The sequence below is a fragment of the Dromiciops gliroides genome, chromosome 2, assembly GCF_019393635.1.
Source record: "Dromiciops gliroides isolate mDroGli1 chromosome 2, mDroGli1.pri, whole genome shotgun sequence".
Classification (NCBI taxonomy): Eukaryota; Metazoa; Chordata; class Mammalia; order Microbiotheria; family Microbiotheriidae; genus Dromiciops; species Dromiciops gliroides.
This window is the reverse complement of record NC_057862.1, coordinates 110255021-110269529: the sequence shown is the minus strand read 5'-3', so window position 1 is coordinate 110269529 and position 14509 is coordinate 110255021. Positions and strand designations below refer to the sequence as shown.

The following is a 14509-nucleotide window of genomic DNA, read 5'->3' as shown; positions in this document are numbered from 1 at the left end:
CTCGCCTTCCGGAAGACTACAGTCCCCAATATGCTATGCAGGACCCCCTACTAGGAAAGCTCTGCCTGTCTGTTCCAAAGTCGGTCGAAGCTTTGCATGATGGGTAGCAGCCTCTCCTTCGCACGGTACTTTGGCCTTTGTAGTTTACTTAGAGAAATGTGGCAGGGACATGAATTGTTTGCCATTGTTGGATGATGGGATCTGTAGTCCAAGAGTCTTTGAGGCGGGTTCGAAATATATGCTGGGACATGTAGTCTCACTGGGCTAAAGCTCTAAACTTTGATACTTGTCCCTGGACTCTTGTCTACATACCGGGAACTTTTCTCCACAGTGGAATAACTTATGTTTCTTTATATCTCTTATCTTTCATTCTTTCTACTCGTAGGGTCCATCTCCTTTCTCATTCTTACGTGGCTTCGATATCTGTATCTTTTGTTTTGCAACATTGGGGTAGGAGAGTGTGGTATTCATGCAATCAGCACAATGTCATCTGCAAACAGAAGTATCTTTAACGCCTTACCGTTTAGACTCCTCTAGTTTTAGACTTTATTTTGGACATCCTTCATGACAGTGCCGAGCACCTTTGGTAAGCATATGTGTCATCATCAGAAGTTATCTCTGTAGCTGTATCCTACAAGGAGTCTTGTTTGATGTTTTAAATGGAGCTGTGCTTTGTTGAAGATCCGTTAAGATTGTATTTGGTTCTACCAAATCAAATGTTTTTAAAAAACATATTTAAGAAACAAGCAGCACAGTGGGAACTCGTATTCTTTGTTCCTTTCAGTCAATTGTGTGACTATAAAGATGTGGTCTTTTATAAAACATGATTTATGAAAACCTGCTTGTTCTTCTTCATACTTTCATTAAGGGTGCCCGCGATATGTGTGTTCTTTATTCTCACAGATTTTTGTAGGCATATGGGTTTACAGTTATTTTTGAATAATTATTTTCAGTAGTAAAAATGCCCATATTTCTTCCTCCTCCACTTTGGCATCTTTTTTTTTTCTTTTAAGATATCTTGAGAATCAGTCCCTCAACATTAATAGTACTGTGTTGTATCTGGACAGACCTTTTCTGATTATGGGTTTTTGTTTTTGTTTTGTTTTGTTTTTTCAGGGGCAATGAGGGTTAAGTGACTTGCCCAGGGTCACACAGCTAGTGTCAAGTGTCTGAAGCTGGATTTGAACTCAGGTCCTCCTGAATCCAGGGCCAGTGCTTAATTCACTGCGACACTTAGCTGCCCCTCTGGTTATGTTTTATTTGAGTGACTTTTTAGAACTAGAAGGGATCTAGTCAAACTCCTTCATTTTACAGATGAAACTGAGATCAAAAGAGGTTTCATTACTTCCCCAGGAACACAGCTTTTACTGAATAGTCAGGACTAGTAAGAGCATTTCTGTTTCACTTCTTTGAACACATTATTTAACCTTTCCAGGTCTCAGATTCATATGTACAATGAGTAGATTGAACTGCATGTTATCTGAGGTTCCTTCTGTGAGAATTTTTGGTTGAGGTTTCAGGTCCGATTATGCCCCTCCCCTGTTCTAAAACCTTACCTGGCTCTGCATGGCCTCAAAGATCAAATACAAACTCAAGCTTTCATTTGAGATTCTCTGTCTTCTAAGCTCTTATTTCACACTCTTCACCTTCATAAACTAAGTTCTATTTCTAAACATGATACTTTGTCTTCCACTTCCATGTCCCCCATGACTGGTATGCACTTTCATCTTTGCTTCTCAGTCCTTATTGTCTTTGTCCTTCAAAGTCATTTCAGGTTCTGCCTACTCCTTGAAACCTTTTCTGATTTTCTCCAGTTGCTGATGTGCTCTCCCCTCCTCAGTTTACCACAAATTACAGTTACTTGTGTACCTACTGTATCCTCTCCAATAAAATGTATACTTCTTGAGGAAGGAGATTATGGGGGGTTTTTTGGTTTTTATATCCCCAGTGCTGAGCATACTGTTTTGAAAATAGGTGCTTAATAAATGTCCAATCAAATTCTTATGATATTTCTTTCAAGGCATCCAGTTTCATGCATTGTTTCATTCCTTTCAATAGAAAGTTGTATCCTTTTGTGGAAATGGAAACAAAAACAGGTTAAGTTGCAGAAACAAAGACTATTCTTGGCTCTGCAGCTTACTAGCTACACAGCCATGGAAAAGTCACTTATCCTCTCTGAACCTTCCTTAGTTTCCATTTCAATAAAATGAGAATGATATTTGCACTATCTTTCTCACAAGGTTGTTATAGTGAAAGTGTTTTGTATGCCTTACCAAATGAGATAATATTTGTAAAGTGCTTAGCACAGTGCCTGGCATATAGGAGGATGCCTAATAAATGCTTTTTATCTACCTCCTTTTAAAGCAGTATTACAAATGTGAATTACTATTAGGATACCCACTCCCAAGTATTGGTGTTCTTTCAGTTAGTTAATCATACTTGCCTTTAGAACTCCCTCTTATTGGTTCCTATGGCTGTTTCATTTTACAATGAAGATTATTGGAGTAAATAATAGTGTGACTATAAAGTTATTGTAATTTTTGTGTGTGTGTGAGGCAATTGGGGTTAAGTGACTTGCCCAGGGTCACACAGCTAGTAAATGTGTAAAGTGTCTGAGGCTGGATTTGAACACAGGTCCTCCTAACTCCAGGGCTGGTGCTCTATCCACTGCGCCACCTAGCTGCCCCTAAAGTTATTGTAATTTTTAAAAAATCTGTAAGCTGATGTCTTAGAAATTTTTTTTTCCCCTTTTTTGGGGGGGTGTGGGGCAATAAGGGTTAAGTGACTTGCCCAAAGTCAAACAGCTAGTAAGTGTCAAGTGTCTGAGGCTGGATTTGAACTCAGGTCCTCCTGAATTCAGGGCCAGTGCTTTATCCACTGCTCCACCTAGCTGCCCCTCTGTCTTAGAAATTTTTAAGACTCCTCCCCACATATAGAAAGTAATGGTGATGGAGGACAGCAGGTATTCTTCACTAGTAAGTTTTTCAGTGTAGAAGAGAAATAACAGAAGGAAATGTTATAATCAAAAAAAAATTTATTAAATTCCTATGTGTACACAGTATTTGATTTAAATTATTTAGCAGTGGTTTTACTTTTCCAAGTTTGTCTCCTGCTCTTTTCACGAAAAGTAGGCATTATTATTTTTTGGTTTAGACCTCTCTGACTTTATTCGTGTAGAGGAACTCAAGTTATGGAAACTCCTTTCAGTGATGCAGACTAGCAACTCATCTGTAACTGAAAGTGTTTTTGAGAGCTCTCTGGGAGCATCCAAAGGTTAATCGACTTGCCCAGGGTTAGGCTGCTTGCCAGTGTCTATCACAGGAGTGATGGTGAGAGGCTGGCTCTCAATATAGTTCAGCACGCCTGCTTTTTGTTTTAGTAAATGTTCTTTGACAAAGATGACCCCTGCCTTTGTGGAATTTATATTCTTACATTCAACACAGAGAAAAGAACACATAAAAGTCACAGCTGACAGAGGTAACCTTTCAGGAGTCCCGATGGCCTTTAGGAGACACACATTTCCTGGATCTTGTTCAGAGATGCTGGTGTTCAGATCAGGATACGAAGCCTAAAGTATTTAAAAAAAAAAAAAGGAAAGTCAATACCCCGCAGACGAATGAATGAATGAATGAGTTAGCTGGGATAGAACTTCCTTGGCACCAAGGGAGAGAGCAGCGATAGCCGTTAAAGGTACAGAACTGCGGTCCTCTCTTGTCTCCGAGGGATGCCCGGCGCGCACTCAGGTAACACCTCCTGATGGCTAGGGGTAGCCCAACAGCTTTCTCCCCCGATCTCCCCCTAGTCTCGGGACGGTGGAGGCGGGGCCTATTGTCAGGCCACGCCTTCCCGCCTGTGACAGATAAAGATGACAACCAATAAACACCAGGAGAGCGGGCGCTGGAGCCCCGCCCCAAAGAGCGCCCGCCGGCCCCGCGGCGCCCCACTGGCAGACTCGGCAGCGGCGGCGGCCTGGGTGGACGGGGGTTCCGTGCGCAGGCGCGGAGTGCGGACCTCGCTGCTGCCCCGGTCGCCTCAGGGCGTCGCACCCACGAACTCTGCCTGCCGTCCCGCCAGTGTGTCCGTCAGTGCCAGCCTCCGCCCCCCGCCCCGGCCCCGGCCCCCGCCGCCCCGATGGCTGAGCTGCGGCCTAGCGGCGCCCCCGGCCCCGTCGCGCCCCCGGCCCCGGCCCCGGCCCCGGCTCCGGCCCCCGGCCCCGCCGCGCCCCCGGCCTTCGCCTCACTCTTTCCCCCGGGGCTACACGCCATCTACGGCGAGTGCCGCCGCCTCTACCCTGAACAGCCCAACCCGCTGCAGGTTACCGCCATCGTGAAGTACTGGTGAGCCCGCGGGGCGGAGCGGAGGGTTAGCCGAGGGGGGCGGGGGCAGCGCGGCCGGGCGTGAAAGGGTTAATCCGACGGACTGGGGGGAGGGGCCAGTAAGGCTACGCGGGGCTCGGGAGGGAAAGGGTTAACTTAGAAGCCTCCGGGGAGTAACGGGGACAAAGGGGTTAACCAGGCTCGAGGACCAAAGGGTTAATGGAAATCTGCGGAGAAGGGGTGCCTGGGGCTACGGGGCTGTGGAAGAAAAGGGGTCTTTGGAGCTGGGGGCGGGGCGTAGGGAACTCGCAGACACTGGGGGGAGGCGAGAGGGGCTACAGCTTAGGAAGAGGGGCCAGAAAGGATGGGGGTGGGGGGTGTTCGGGGGAGGACAGGACGTTATTGTAGGATGGAGAGGTCTAGGAGACCCAAGCTGGGGGGTTGGGGCTGGGAGCGGGGAGTTTGGACGGCCTGGGGTGGCTGCCTGGGTCGGGGGAAAGTTTGCCTGTTTGGGAGTTGTTGGAAGGAGTCCCTCTTAGGGATGGGGGGAGGGGAGGGGAAAGAAGGTGGGGGGAGAAGGGCTATGCCCAGGTCTGAGTGAAGATTGGGGAAGAGAAGGGGAACTATTTCTTCGGACACGGGCTGGATGAGCTGAGATCTGTTAGTAGTGGACAGGTTTTACGTTTGAAGTTTTGTTCGGTAAACTCCCCATCCCTTTTGTTTTTTAAGTTTTGGAAGTTTTCTCTGAAAGTCATTCCTTTGATGGCCCGTTTTGTCTTTGGGTAAAGAACTGACCACAGCCTTCATTTCTGTCGACTTAGAGGAGGAAATCAAATTGAGACCAGGGTCCACCATAGGGAATGAGGAATTCACATGAATTTAAAAGGGTTAAAGGTTAGGAAAAGATAAGTATATGAGCTTTTTTTAGGCACAGCCTGGGTTCGAGAAAATGTGAAAAGAATCCTGTATTGAGAGGCCTGGTTTTTTAGCTCTGACACTTAAACTAATTCTCTTTACACTGACAGGTCACTTAACTCTGGGCCAAAGTTTACTCTTTTGCAAAGTCTTCTAGATGAACTCCAAAATCTCTTCCGGCTCCAAATTCTTTGATTTAAAAAAAAAAAGATTTTTGATTGCTCCAAAGCACTGGGGGGTGTTTGGCCATAAGAGAATAGTGGGGTACAGTGTTTGAAGGACTGTCACATAGCTCCAAAGGGCACAAATATTAGGAGCAGGGGGGGGGGGAGGGATGGAAGGGAAATGGATTCATGCTTTATTTAAGGAAAAACTTTGTAACAATTAGGGCTATACAGAAGTGAGAGGAGATACTACTCACTTAAATATTATAGAGGGATTCTTAGTCAGATGGGGGTTAGATTAAACGGCCCTTAAAATCCCTTGACTCTTACTCTGTGATTCTTCTGTCTGACAAACTGGTAACTACCAGTGGATTCTGCCAAGGGTACTGTTGTCTCAATTAGAAGATTTACTATATTGCTACAAAGATTTGTTTCATGAGAATTGTTTTATAGCTTGTAACTGCCCCTTTAAGTGTCTACTCAGTTCATGTCCATGGAACCTTGGGACAGGAAGCAGGGGCAGATCCCTGGAAACTGACCCCTTGAGACAGCTGCTCTTCAATCAGTTGACTGGAAAAAGGGGAAGATGGGTAAAATGAGTTCCATTTCTGAATCATTTGGCCTATGATTTCCTTTGGGATTGAGCACTTCTCACCAAATACCCTAGCATTTCCCTTTAAGTGCCACTGTGCAGGTCAGTGGCTAGTATACCTCCATGTTGGAACAAGTGGTCTGTAGCAGGACAGGCTCAAAAGTTGGCTAAGCAGTAGATAATGAGACTTGGCCACTTGTTCTTTTGGAAAGGAAAGTTTGTGGAGGCACAGAGTACTGAAGTATCTGTGCAGGGTCCAGTAGAAAGAGTCCTGAGAAATGGTTCCTGTATCTTGTGCTGTTTTCATCTCTGTAGGGCTTACAAGTTCTTTAGTACCTTTGCATAATAGTAACAATAATTCATATTTCTATAGCTATTTCTGGCTTACATTTCCTTTGCAACAACCTTTTGAGGGTAGTTAGTGCAAACATTATAACCCCTATTTTACAGGGGAACAAATTGAGGGTGAGAGAAGTCAGGTGATTTGCCTAAGGTCACCCAGTTAGGAAATATTAGGCAGGATTTTAAACCCAGGCCTTCTGACTCTAAATCTAATACCTTACTCTTCTCTTAAAAGATCTTTTTGCTGTTACTCAAACAAGACACTTCATCTTCTGACACTGGACATTTTCACTGGCTGTTTCCCATGCCTGAAACACTCTCCTCATTTTTGTATTCTGGGTTCCCTCAAATCTCAGCTGAAGTCCCATCTTCTGCAAGAAGCCTTTACCAGTCCTCCTTAATGAATGCCTTCCCTCTGAGACAATTTCCAATTTATCTCGTCTCTAGCTTGTTTGTGCCTATTTGTATGTTTCTCTTCCATTAGCTGTGAGTTGCTTTGATAGCAGGGACAGATTTTTGCCTGACCTTGTATCCTCAGCACTTAGTACAGTGTAGGCACTTCATAAATGCTTATTGACTAACAACCTTTTTCACTCAGTACCCTGTGCTGGACTTTCTTTTTAAAAGGCCCTGATGCCCATATCCGCTCTTTGGTAACTTAACAATTTAAACTGTGCTTTTATATATTAATGTATGTTGTGATTGACTTGATTGAAGTGTTTCACAGGAAACATGAAACTTAGTGCTTTAGAACTTCATCCAGTGAGATTTCTGAGTAGGACAGTGTTACAGGGGGAAGAGGACTTTGTTGATTCGTAGGGAAGGGCAAATATTTTTCTTACTCACTTGATCCAGATGTGTATAGAATGTATAGAATAAAGGCCATAGAAAGGACTAGAACCAGTTTTGAAAATATTGCCCTTTTCTTCAGCAAGTATGTATGTGTTTGGAATTGGGATTGCTTCTATACTTTGTAGAGAATGCTTTGCTCAATTTTGGGGAGAAAGAAGGGTAAATAAGACACATTCTTTGCCTTTGTGGAACTGCCATGTATAGACATTGCCATTATTTTCTCAATTTCTGTTGAGAACAGCCCCATCCTTTTAGTCACCTTGCTTCAAGACCTCAGCATCATATATTCTTCTTCATCCTTATATCTAATTAGCTGCCAAGTCTTTTTGAATCAACCTTCACAAGATTTCTCATATCCATCTTTTTTACCACCCTAATGGCAACCACTGTAGTTCAGGCCCTTGTCACCTTGAACCTGGCTGTTGTAACAACTTTCTAATTGGCTTTCCTAGCTTCTGGTCTTTCCTGTTTCCTATCCATCTTCTACACAGTTGCCACAGTAATCTTCCTAAAGCACACATCTGACCATGTTACTTACATACTCTAGAAACTTCGGTGACTTCCTATTGTCTCTAGGATAAAATAAACCTCTTTTTGACATTTAAAACCCTTTACAATCTGGCTCCAGGAAACCTTTCCAGGCTTATTTCATATTATTCCCATTCATTATTGGACATTCCTGCCAAATTAACCCGATTGTCCTTCCTCGGACTCTTGCACTTTCTTGTCTCTGTGCCTCTGATAGCCTGTGGTTATTTTATATATCTAGAATTCATTCCCTCTTCACCTGGGTTCCTTCAAGGTTCTGGTCATGTGCCATCTTCTTTGGAAAACCTTTTCTGATCCCCCATAGTTGTTAGAATTCTCTGGCCTCAGACTATCTCCTATACTTTTTCCATTTACACATCATATTCCTCTCAGTAGTATGTAAGAAGCTTGAGGACAGAAATTGTTTTTATCTTTATAGCCCCAGTGCCTAGCACTCCTACTACTGTAGGAGGTGCTTAATAAATTATGTTGGGTTGGATTGTTGACCAACATTATGACTTTTCTTCAGAGAGGGGCTGAAATACAGTGACTAAGAAAATGGCCATACAGTTCACTGTGACAGAGAACTGCTGTTTAAATGCAGACCCATAAGAAGGACCTGCTTAGTTAAAGATTGTTTTTAGAACTTCAAAGCTTTTTTTGAATAATTGAGATCTGGCTAGCAACTCACAGACCTTAGAATTGGGATTCCATTCCAGCTGCTATTTTACCATGTGATTGACTTATAAGTTCTCATGTGATCCTGGCTGTGTTTGGTTGTGGCATGGAGTTGCCCTCTGGTTACTTTCTCCACAGTATATGAGTTACTCCTTGTGCTGGAAATGCCTGATAGTGATTTCCCTGGCTGAAGGCCAGGATGTCTGGTGAGCAAAGAAGGTATCGAAACACAAATCCACCAACTTAATGCCTGGCAACTGACTTTTAGCATGAAGTTGAGTGTTTCAGACTCCCCTCTCCACAGCAAACATGGGAGATACTATGGATCCTTGGATAACATATTTAAGTGCAAAATATTATTTTCCATATGCTCATCTGCTTCCAATCAGGTCTCTGAGTAGCACAATAGAACATGCTGTGCTTGGGGCCAGGGTTAGCTTTGGTTTGACTTTGGTCATATAGTTTGAATTTTAAGGAAAACCCCAATCTCTACCCCTTGACATGACATTTTTGGATCTCTCGTGAGAAGTGAAGAAAATAGGATTAGAGAAGTAGCTGAGCTTCCAAGAACTGGAGGGATGAAAACTGAAGAAACTTCAGGTTTGGAAATTAATTCACAGCTGGAAGCTGGAACAGGTAGAGAGGGTCCAGTAGCCGGGCACACACTGTTATTGTTGCTACTGCTGATTTTTAAACACCTACCCAACAGGGTTGTTGTGTGGATTAAATGAAGTCATTTAAAAAGTGTGTATACATATGTGCACACATATGTATATAACATACTTTGCTAATTTTAAAATGATATCTAAATATCAACTATGATTGCTTCTTTCTTGACCCAGTGGGGTTTTTTCCACAAGCTCTATTCCTACTTTTCCTTAATCCCTTTGGTTTGGGGATTAATGAAATAAATCTTAAAAGATAAAGGGGAAGATAGGAATGGAGGTTTGCTGCTTTTCTGTTTTCCTGTCCATCCTAATAGAACAGAAGCTATGTGTATTAGACTTGCTATGTGCCACAGAGACTCTTTCCTTGCCTGTTCCTAGCATACGAAGAAGTAAAGGTTTCTGCAGAGACTGTATGGTATACTCTTAGAGATGTACAGAACCAGATCAACCGGTTTTAAATAGCACTCTACTACTAGGTTTGCCCTGATCATTTGCAATATGTATTTTTATGAACAAGATTCTTAATTTAAAATTTTTTAATAGTATTTTATTTTATTTTTTCCAGTTACGTGCAAAGATAGTTTTCAACATTTATTTTTGTAAGACTTTGAGTTACAAAATTTTCTCCCTCTTCCCCATCCCCAAGACAACAAGCAGTCTGATATAGACTATATGTTACAATCATGATAAACATATTTCCACATTAGTCATGTTGTGAAAGAAGAATCAGAACAAAAGTGGAAAACCACAAGAAAGAAGAAACAACAACAAAAAACCAAAAGTGAAAATAGTATACTTCTATCTGCATTCAGACTCCAGAGTTCTTTTTCTGGATATGGAGAGCATTTTCCATCATGAGACTTTTGGAATTGTCTTGGATCATTGTATTGCTGAGAAGAGCTAAATCTATCACAGTTGGTAATAAACAAGAGTTTTTTAAATGAGGTGATCTTTCCTTCAATATATTAATTGCACTATTACCCGCAAGGAAGAACAAGTAAAAAGTATTTGAGAAGTAAACGTTGGCTTTAGAAAGTAATTTCAGTTAAGTTTGTGCTTGTCAAAAATGACACATTTCCCCACAGATGCTAAAGAAAAGTCCAATGATTTTGTAAAGCACTAATTACTGTCTAAAAGTCCCTGATTGAATTAAATCCTTAGAGTGAGATGATGACTGTGGTTCTTTGATAAATGCTTTTCTCTGTGCACCAGACTGTGGGAATTGTGTGGTGAATTTAATGGGCTCCTCTGAGGCCTAAATTCATTTAATGTTCCAACTCTACCTTTGAGAGGGCAGTCACGTGGACAGTGTCTTCCAGCTGCAGGCACTTGCCATGTTGAGCCCAGCACGGCCTTCGCTGTAGTTTTGTGTGCATAGTTGAGTTATCTCAAGTTTGGCTTTTGTCCCTTGCAATGATAAAAGACCAGCTTTCGTCTGTAGGGTGCAGGCTAGTGTCTGTCAGACTGTAGGCTTTCAGCTTGTTTAGAATAAAGCATGATTAACATAGGGCACAATATGGTCTTTCAGGAATTACCCTCCTGAAGAGGAGAGAGTGTAGTTCAGACTCTTAGCCCAGGAACAAAAAGAGAGTTTGGAATATTGCCTCCCAGAGTACTTGTTAGCCTTTCAGCACTGATTGATGGAATTCCACCTAAAGGATGCATGCATTGCATTGAAGCTTCTTGCCATGTTTACAGGCATAATGAAAAATAGGTAATTCATGCCAGTATTGCTTGTCGTCTGTAATTTGAAACATCAGAAAGCAAGACATACAACTGAGCAGATAGTTGCATTTCTAAAAGGGGCCCTGCCAGTTGATAGGAGGAGAAAGATTTTGGTAGAGATTAGGGTAGTCTTCTGTTCATTATTTCTTGGTCTCATCTGTCAGTCTAGTCCAGAAAGGTGAAGCTGACATCAGTCACTTAATCAACAAACATTATTAAGTGAGTGCTATTTGCTAGGTGTTATGAATACAAAACCAAAAGCAAAATAGTTTCTGCTCTCAGGGAGCTCATATTCTAATTGGAGGGGCAACATGCACATACCTAGGTGTCTGTAAAATATATATCAAGTAGAAATAAGTTAATCTTGGGGAGGAGGCAGTAACAGTTATGGAAACCCAGAATGGTATCTTATAGAAGCTGGCTCCCTTAGGAATCTCTGGTTTCCTTCGAGACTCAGTTTAAGGGGACAATAGCTAGAAGCTAGATTGCAGAAGGTTTAGAAGAGAGTGAGAGAAGAGAAATTGGAGGCAACCAGTATAGACAGCTTTTTCAAGAAATTTGGCTGAGAAAGGTAACAGAGAATATAGGATGATACCTTAGTGGGGAAGGTAGGATCCCTTGATAGCTTTTTAAGAATGGGGGAGACTGGGGGCAGCTAGGTGGCACAGTGGATAAAGCACTGGCCCTGGATTCAGGAGGACCTGAGTTCAAATCCAGCCTCAGACACTTGACACTTACTAACTGTGTGACCCTGGGCAAGTCACTTAACCCCCATTGCCCCGCAAAAAAAAAAAAATGGAGGAGACTGGTACTGTTTTTAAGCAGCAGGGAAGGAATTTTAGATAGAATTAGCAGATTAGAGAGAAAGAGGGAATGATAGTGGGGTTAGTCTTTTGGAGAAGGAATGGGATCAAGAGAACATGTAGAAGTATTGGTGTTGGTGGGAAAAAAATGCCATCTCTTCATCAGAGACTGATGAAGTAGGGGATGATCTAAAGAGGGTTGTGAGATAAGATGAGAAGAGGGAACTCAGTTGTTTAGTCATTTTTCAGTCTTGTCTAGCTCTTCCTGACTCCATTTGGGGTTTTCTTGGCAAAGATGATAAAATGGTTTGCCATTTTCTTCCCCAGCTCATTTTAACAGATGAGAAAACTGAGGCAAAACCAATTAAGTGACTTGCCCAGGGATGCACAGCTAACAGGGATGTGTCTGGTACCACATTTGAACTCAGGAAGATGAATCTTCCTAACTTCAGGCCTAGTACTCTTCTCTATTGCTCCACTTAGCTGCTCAAAGAGAGACCTCACAAGGCCTTTTGTTGTTGTTGTTGGTTTTTTGTAAAGCGTGAGGTGAAGTCATCATCTGATGGGGAAGGGAAAAAGTTGGTCTGGGAAAATGAGAGAAAAGAAAGTAATAGCTACTGTGGTGAAGAGGGTAATTAATTGGGGAGGAGTAAAAAGATTGCCTTACTGCAGTGAGAGCCTGGCTGAGACCAGATAACAAAAATGTATAGTAGAACCCATTGGTTCGATTGCGTACCTTCCTCTGTCTAGTAGCACACGTGTAAAAGGCAAAGGAGAGGGATGAAGGAAGGTTGGGGTTTGATGAGAAGTCTGGCTTTTCTGGCTACAAAATACGTGCTTTGCTTAGTTATCCAGTTTTCATTGACTTTTCTTCCCTCTATGTCTTACAGGTTGGGTGGACCAGATCCCTTGGACTACGTTAGCATGTACAGGAATTTGGGAAGTCCAGGTGCAAATGTCCCTGAACACTGGCACTATGTTAGCTTTGGACTGAGTGACTTATATGGCGACAACAGAGTCCACGAGTGAGTATGTGCCCACCTACCCATTACCTTCTTTCTTAGCTTTTGGCTTAAACTTGTGCCCTTTTTCCTGAGGCTCAACTTGGCTGAAGCAGCACTGACATGGTTTTGCAGGGTTAGCACCTGTGGAGCTTTGTTGAAGTGGCATGAAATTGAGCTATCAGCATTTTCTCTGTGGCCCCTGTGTCTGTTCTGTGGTGTCAGGGATCTTATGAGTATTTTTAGTAGCTACTATATGCTACAGTGTTTATTCTCTCCCAAGATTGTCACACTTTGGAACTGCTTATCTATTTGCTTGTCTTTAGTCATTATACATTTATCAAGTGTCTTCTTTGTTCTAGGCATTGTGTTAAGTGCTGAGGGATACAAATACAAAAAAGAAAGATAGTCCCTGACTTCGGGGAGTTATGGGAGAAGACAAGAGACAAAAAGAAGCTGGAGAGGAAGGGAAAGTATCCAAGTTCCTGGCACAGGGCAGGGGAAGGGGAGGAAATAGACATGATGAAGTACAGAGAGGTGCAGCCAGATAGAAAATAAAGAGAAGACTGGCCTAACTGCCCTCCTTAAATAGAGATGCTAGGAGGAAGGCTTCTCTCTACCCTCCAGTAAGGGGAACCAGGAGTAGAAGGTCCTAATAAGGTATTGGTATCAGGGCTAATGTGATCTTCCAGGATGAGGCTCCTGGGGACATGAAGGAGGAGTTCAAAGGAATACTCCAGGTGAGAAATGAAAAGAACAGAGTGATAATGATGAGCAGTAGAATAAAAACCTTTAGATGAGTTAAAGTTGTAGACTGGATTGAGGACTAAGAAGAAATATGTTGTGGAGGTGAAATCAGTAAGACTCTACAACTAATTGGATATGGGAATTGAGACTATGGAATCTAGCAATAGAATGGAAAAACATTTATTAAACTCTTAGAATGTGCTAAGTTCTCTGCTAAGATCTGGGAATATACATAGAAAATTAAATCAGCCTTTGTAGTCAAAGAGTTCACATTCTAATTGGAAGAGACAACAAAAAGGGAAAAGTTCATCTTTGAGGTTGATGGGAAGTCACCCAGTAATTTAGAGATGCACCTTAAGAGAATATTAGACAAGGCAGATGGCAAGGTTCAGAGTCTTTAGGTTGCATTTTGGGGAATGGGAAATCCTGGTGGGATCTGGGTATTCAGGGATCAAAGTTGGGGTCATTATGGGAATGTTGGTTCAAGTGTCAGGGCCCACTGTATGGTCTCCAGGTTATCTCAGAGATGGTTAGGATGGTTGATGAGAGGGTTCTGAAAGTTTCTGATGGGCTCCACTCTCCCAGGTTCACATGATGGTCTCTGATACTTGTGGAGAGGAAAGAGTCAAAGCTGAGTCCAAGATTACAAACTTGGGTGACTAAAAGGATAGAAATGCCCTCTTTGGAAATAGGAAATTTTGGAGGAGGGTTGAGGAGGTAAGAAAATGAGTTTTGTTTTGGATATATTTGGGATGCTGATGGGACATTCAGTCAGAAATGGGTAGAAGGGAATTGGCAATCTGAGATGAGAGAGAGAGAAGAGGTGGGGGGAGGAAGAGAAGAGAGAGAAGAATGGGCAGAACAGAAGGAGCTAGGTTCATAGAGTGCTGGACTTGAATCCAGCCTCTGACATTTAAATAGCTGGATGATGCTGGGTAAGTCACTTAACTTCTTTGTGTCTCAATTTATTCATCTGTTAAAAGGGAATAATAATAACACCTACCTCCTAAGTAAGGTTTTGAGGATCAAATGAGATAACATATAAACTGCTCTGCAAACCTTAAAGTGATATATGTATTACCTAGTATTACTTGATCTTGGTCTTCATTCCAACCTCTACTGCATATGGTAACCGGGGAGAAAGAGAAAATTGAAACAGATCTAGTCTTTTCTTTTTG

At 42.5% G+C, this 14509-nt stretch overlaps 1 protein-coding gene across 3 annotated transcripts in view; it reads left to right on the top strand.

Moving 5' to 3' along the window:
• Window positions 1–34: 34 nt before the first annotated feature.
• SUFU (SUFU negative regulator of hedgehog signaling) overlaps window positions 35–14509 on the top strand; it is a 149044-nt gene continuing 134569 nt past the window's right edge. For 2 of the 3 annotated variants that reach the window (XM_043981732.1, XM_043981731.1), the window contains exons 1-2: window positions 3985–4337; window positions 12474–12608. In XM_043981732.1, the coding sequence (XP_043837667.1) occupies window positions 4132–4337; window positions 12474–12608 (341 nt within the window). In that variant the 5' untranslated portion in view covers window positions 3985–4131. Of the gene's footprint in view, window positions 126–3984; window positions 4338–12473; window positions 12609–14509 lie in introns of those variants that run through there. The other variant, XM_043981733.1, reaches the window with a different exon arrangement.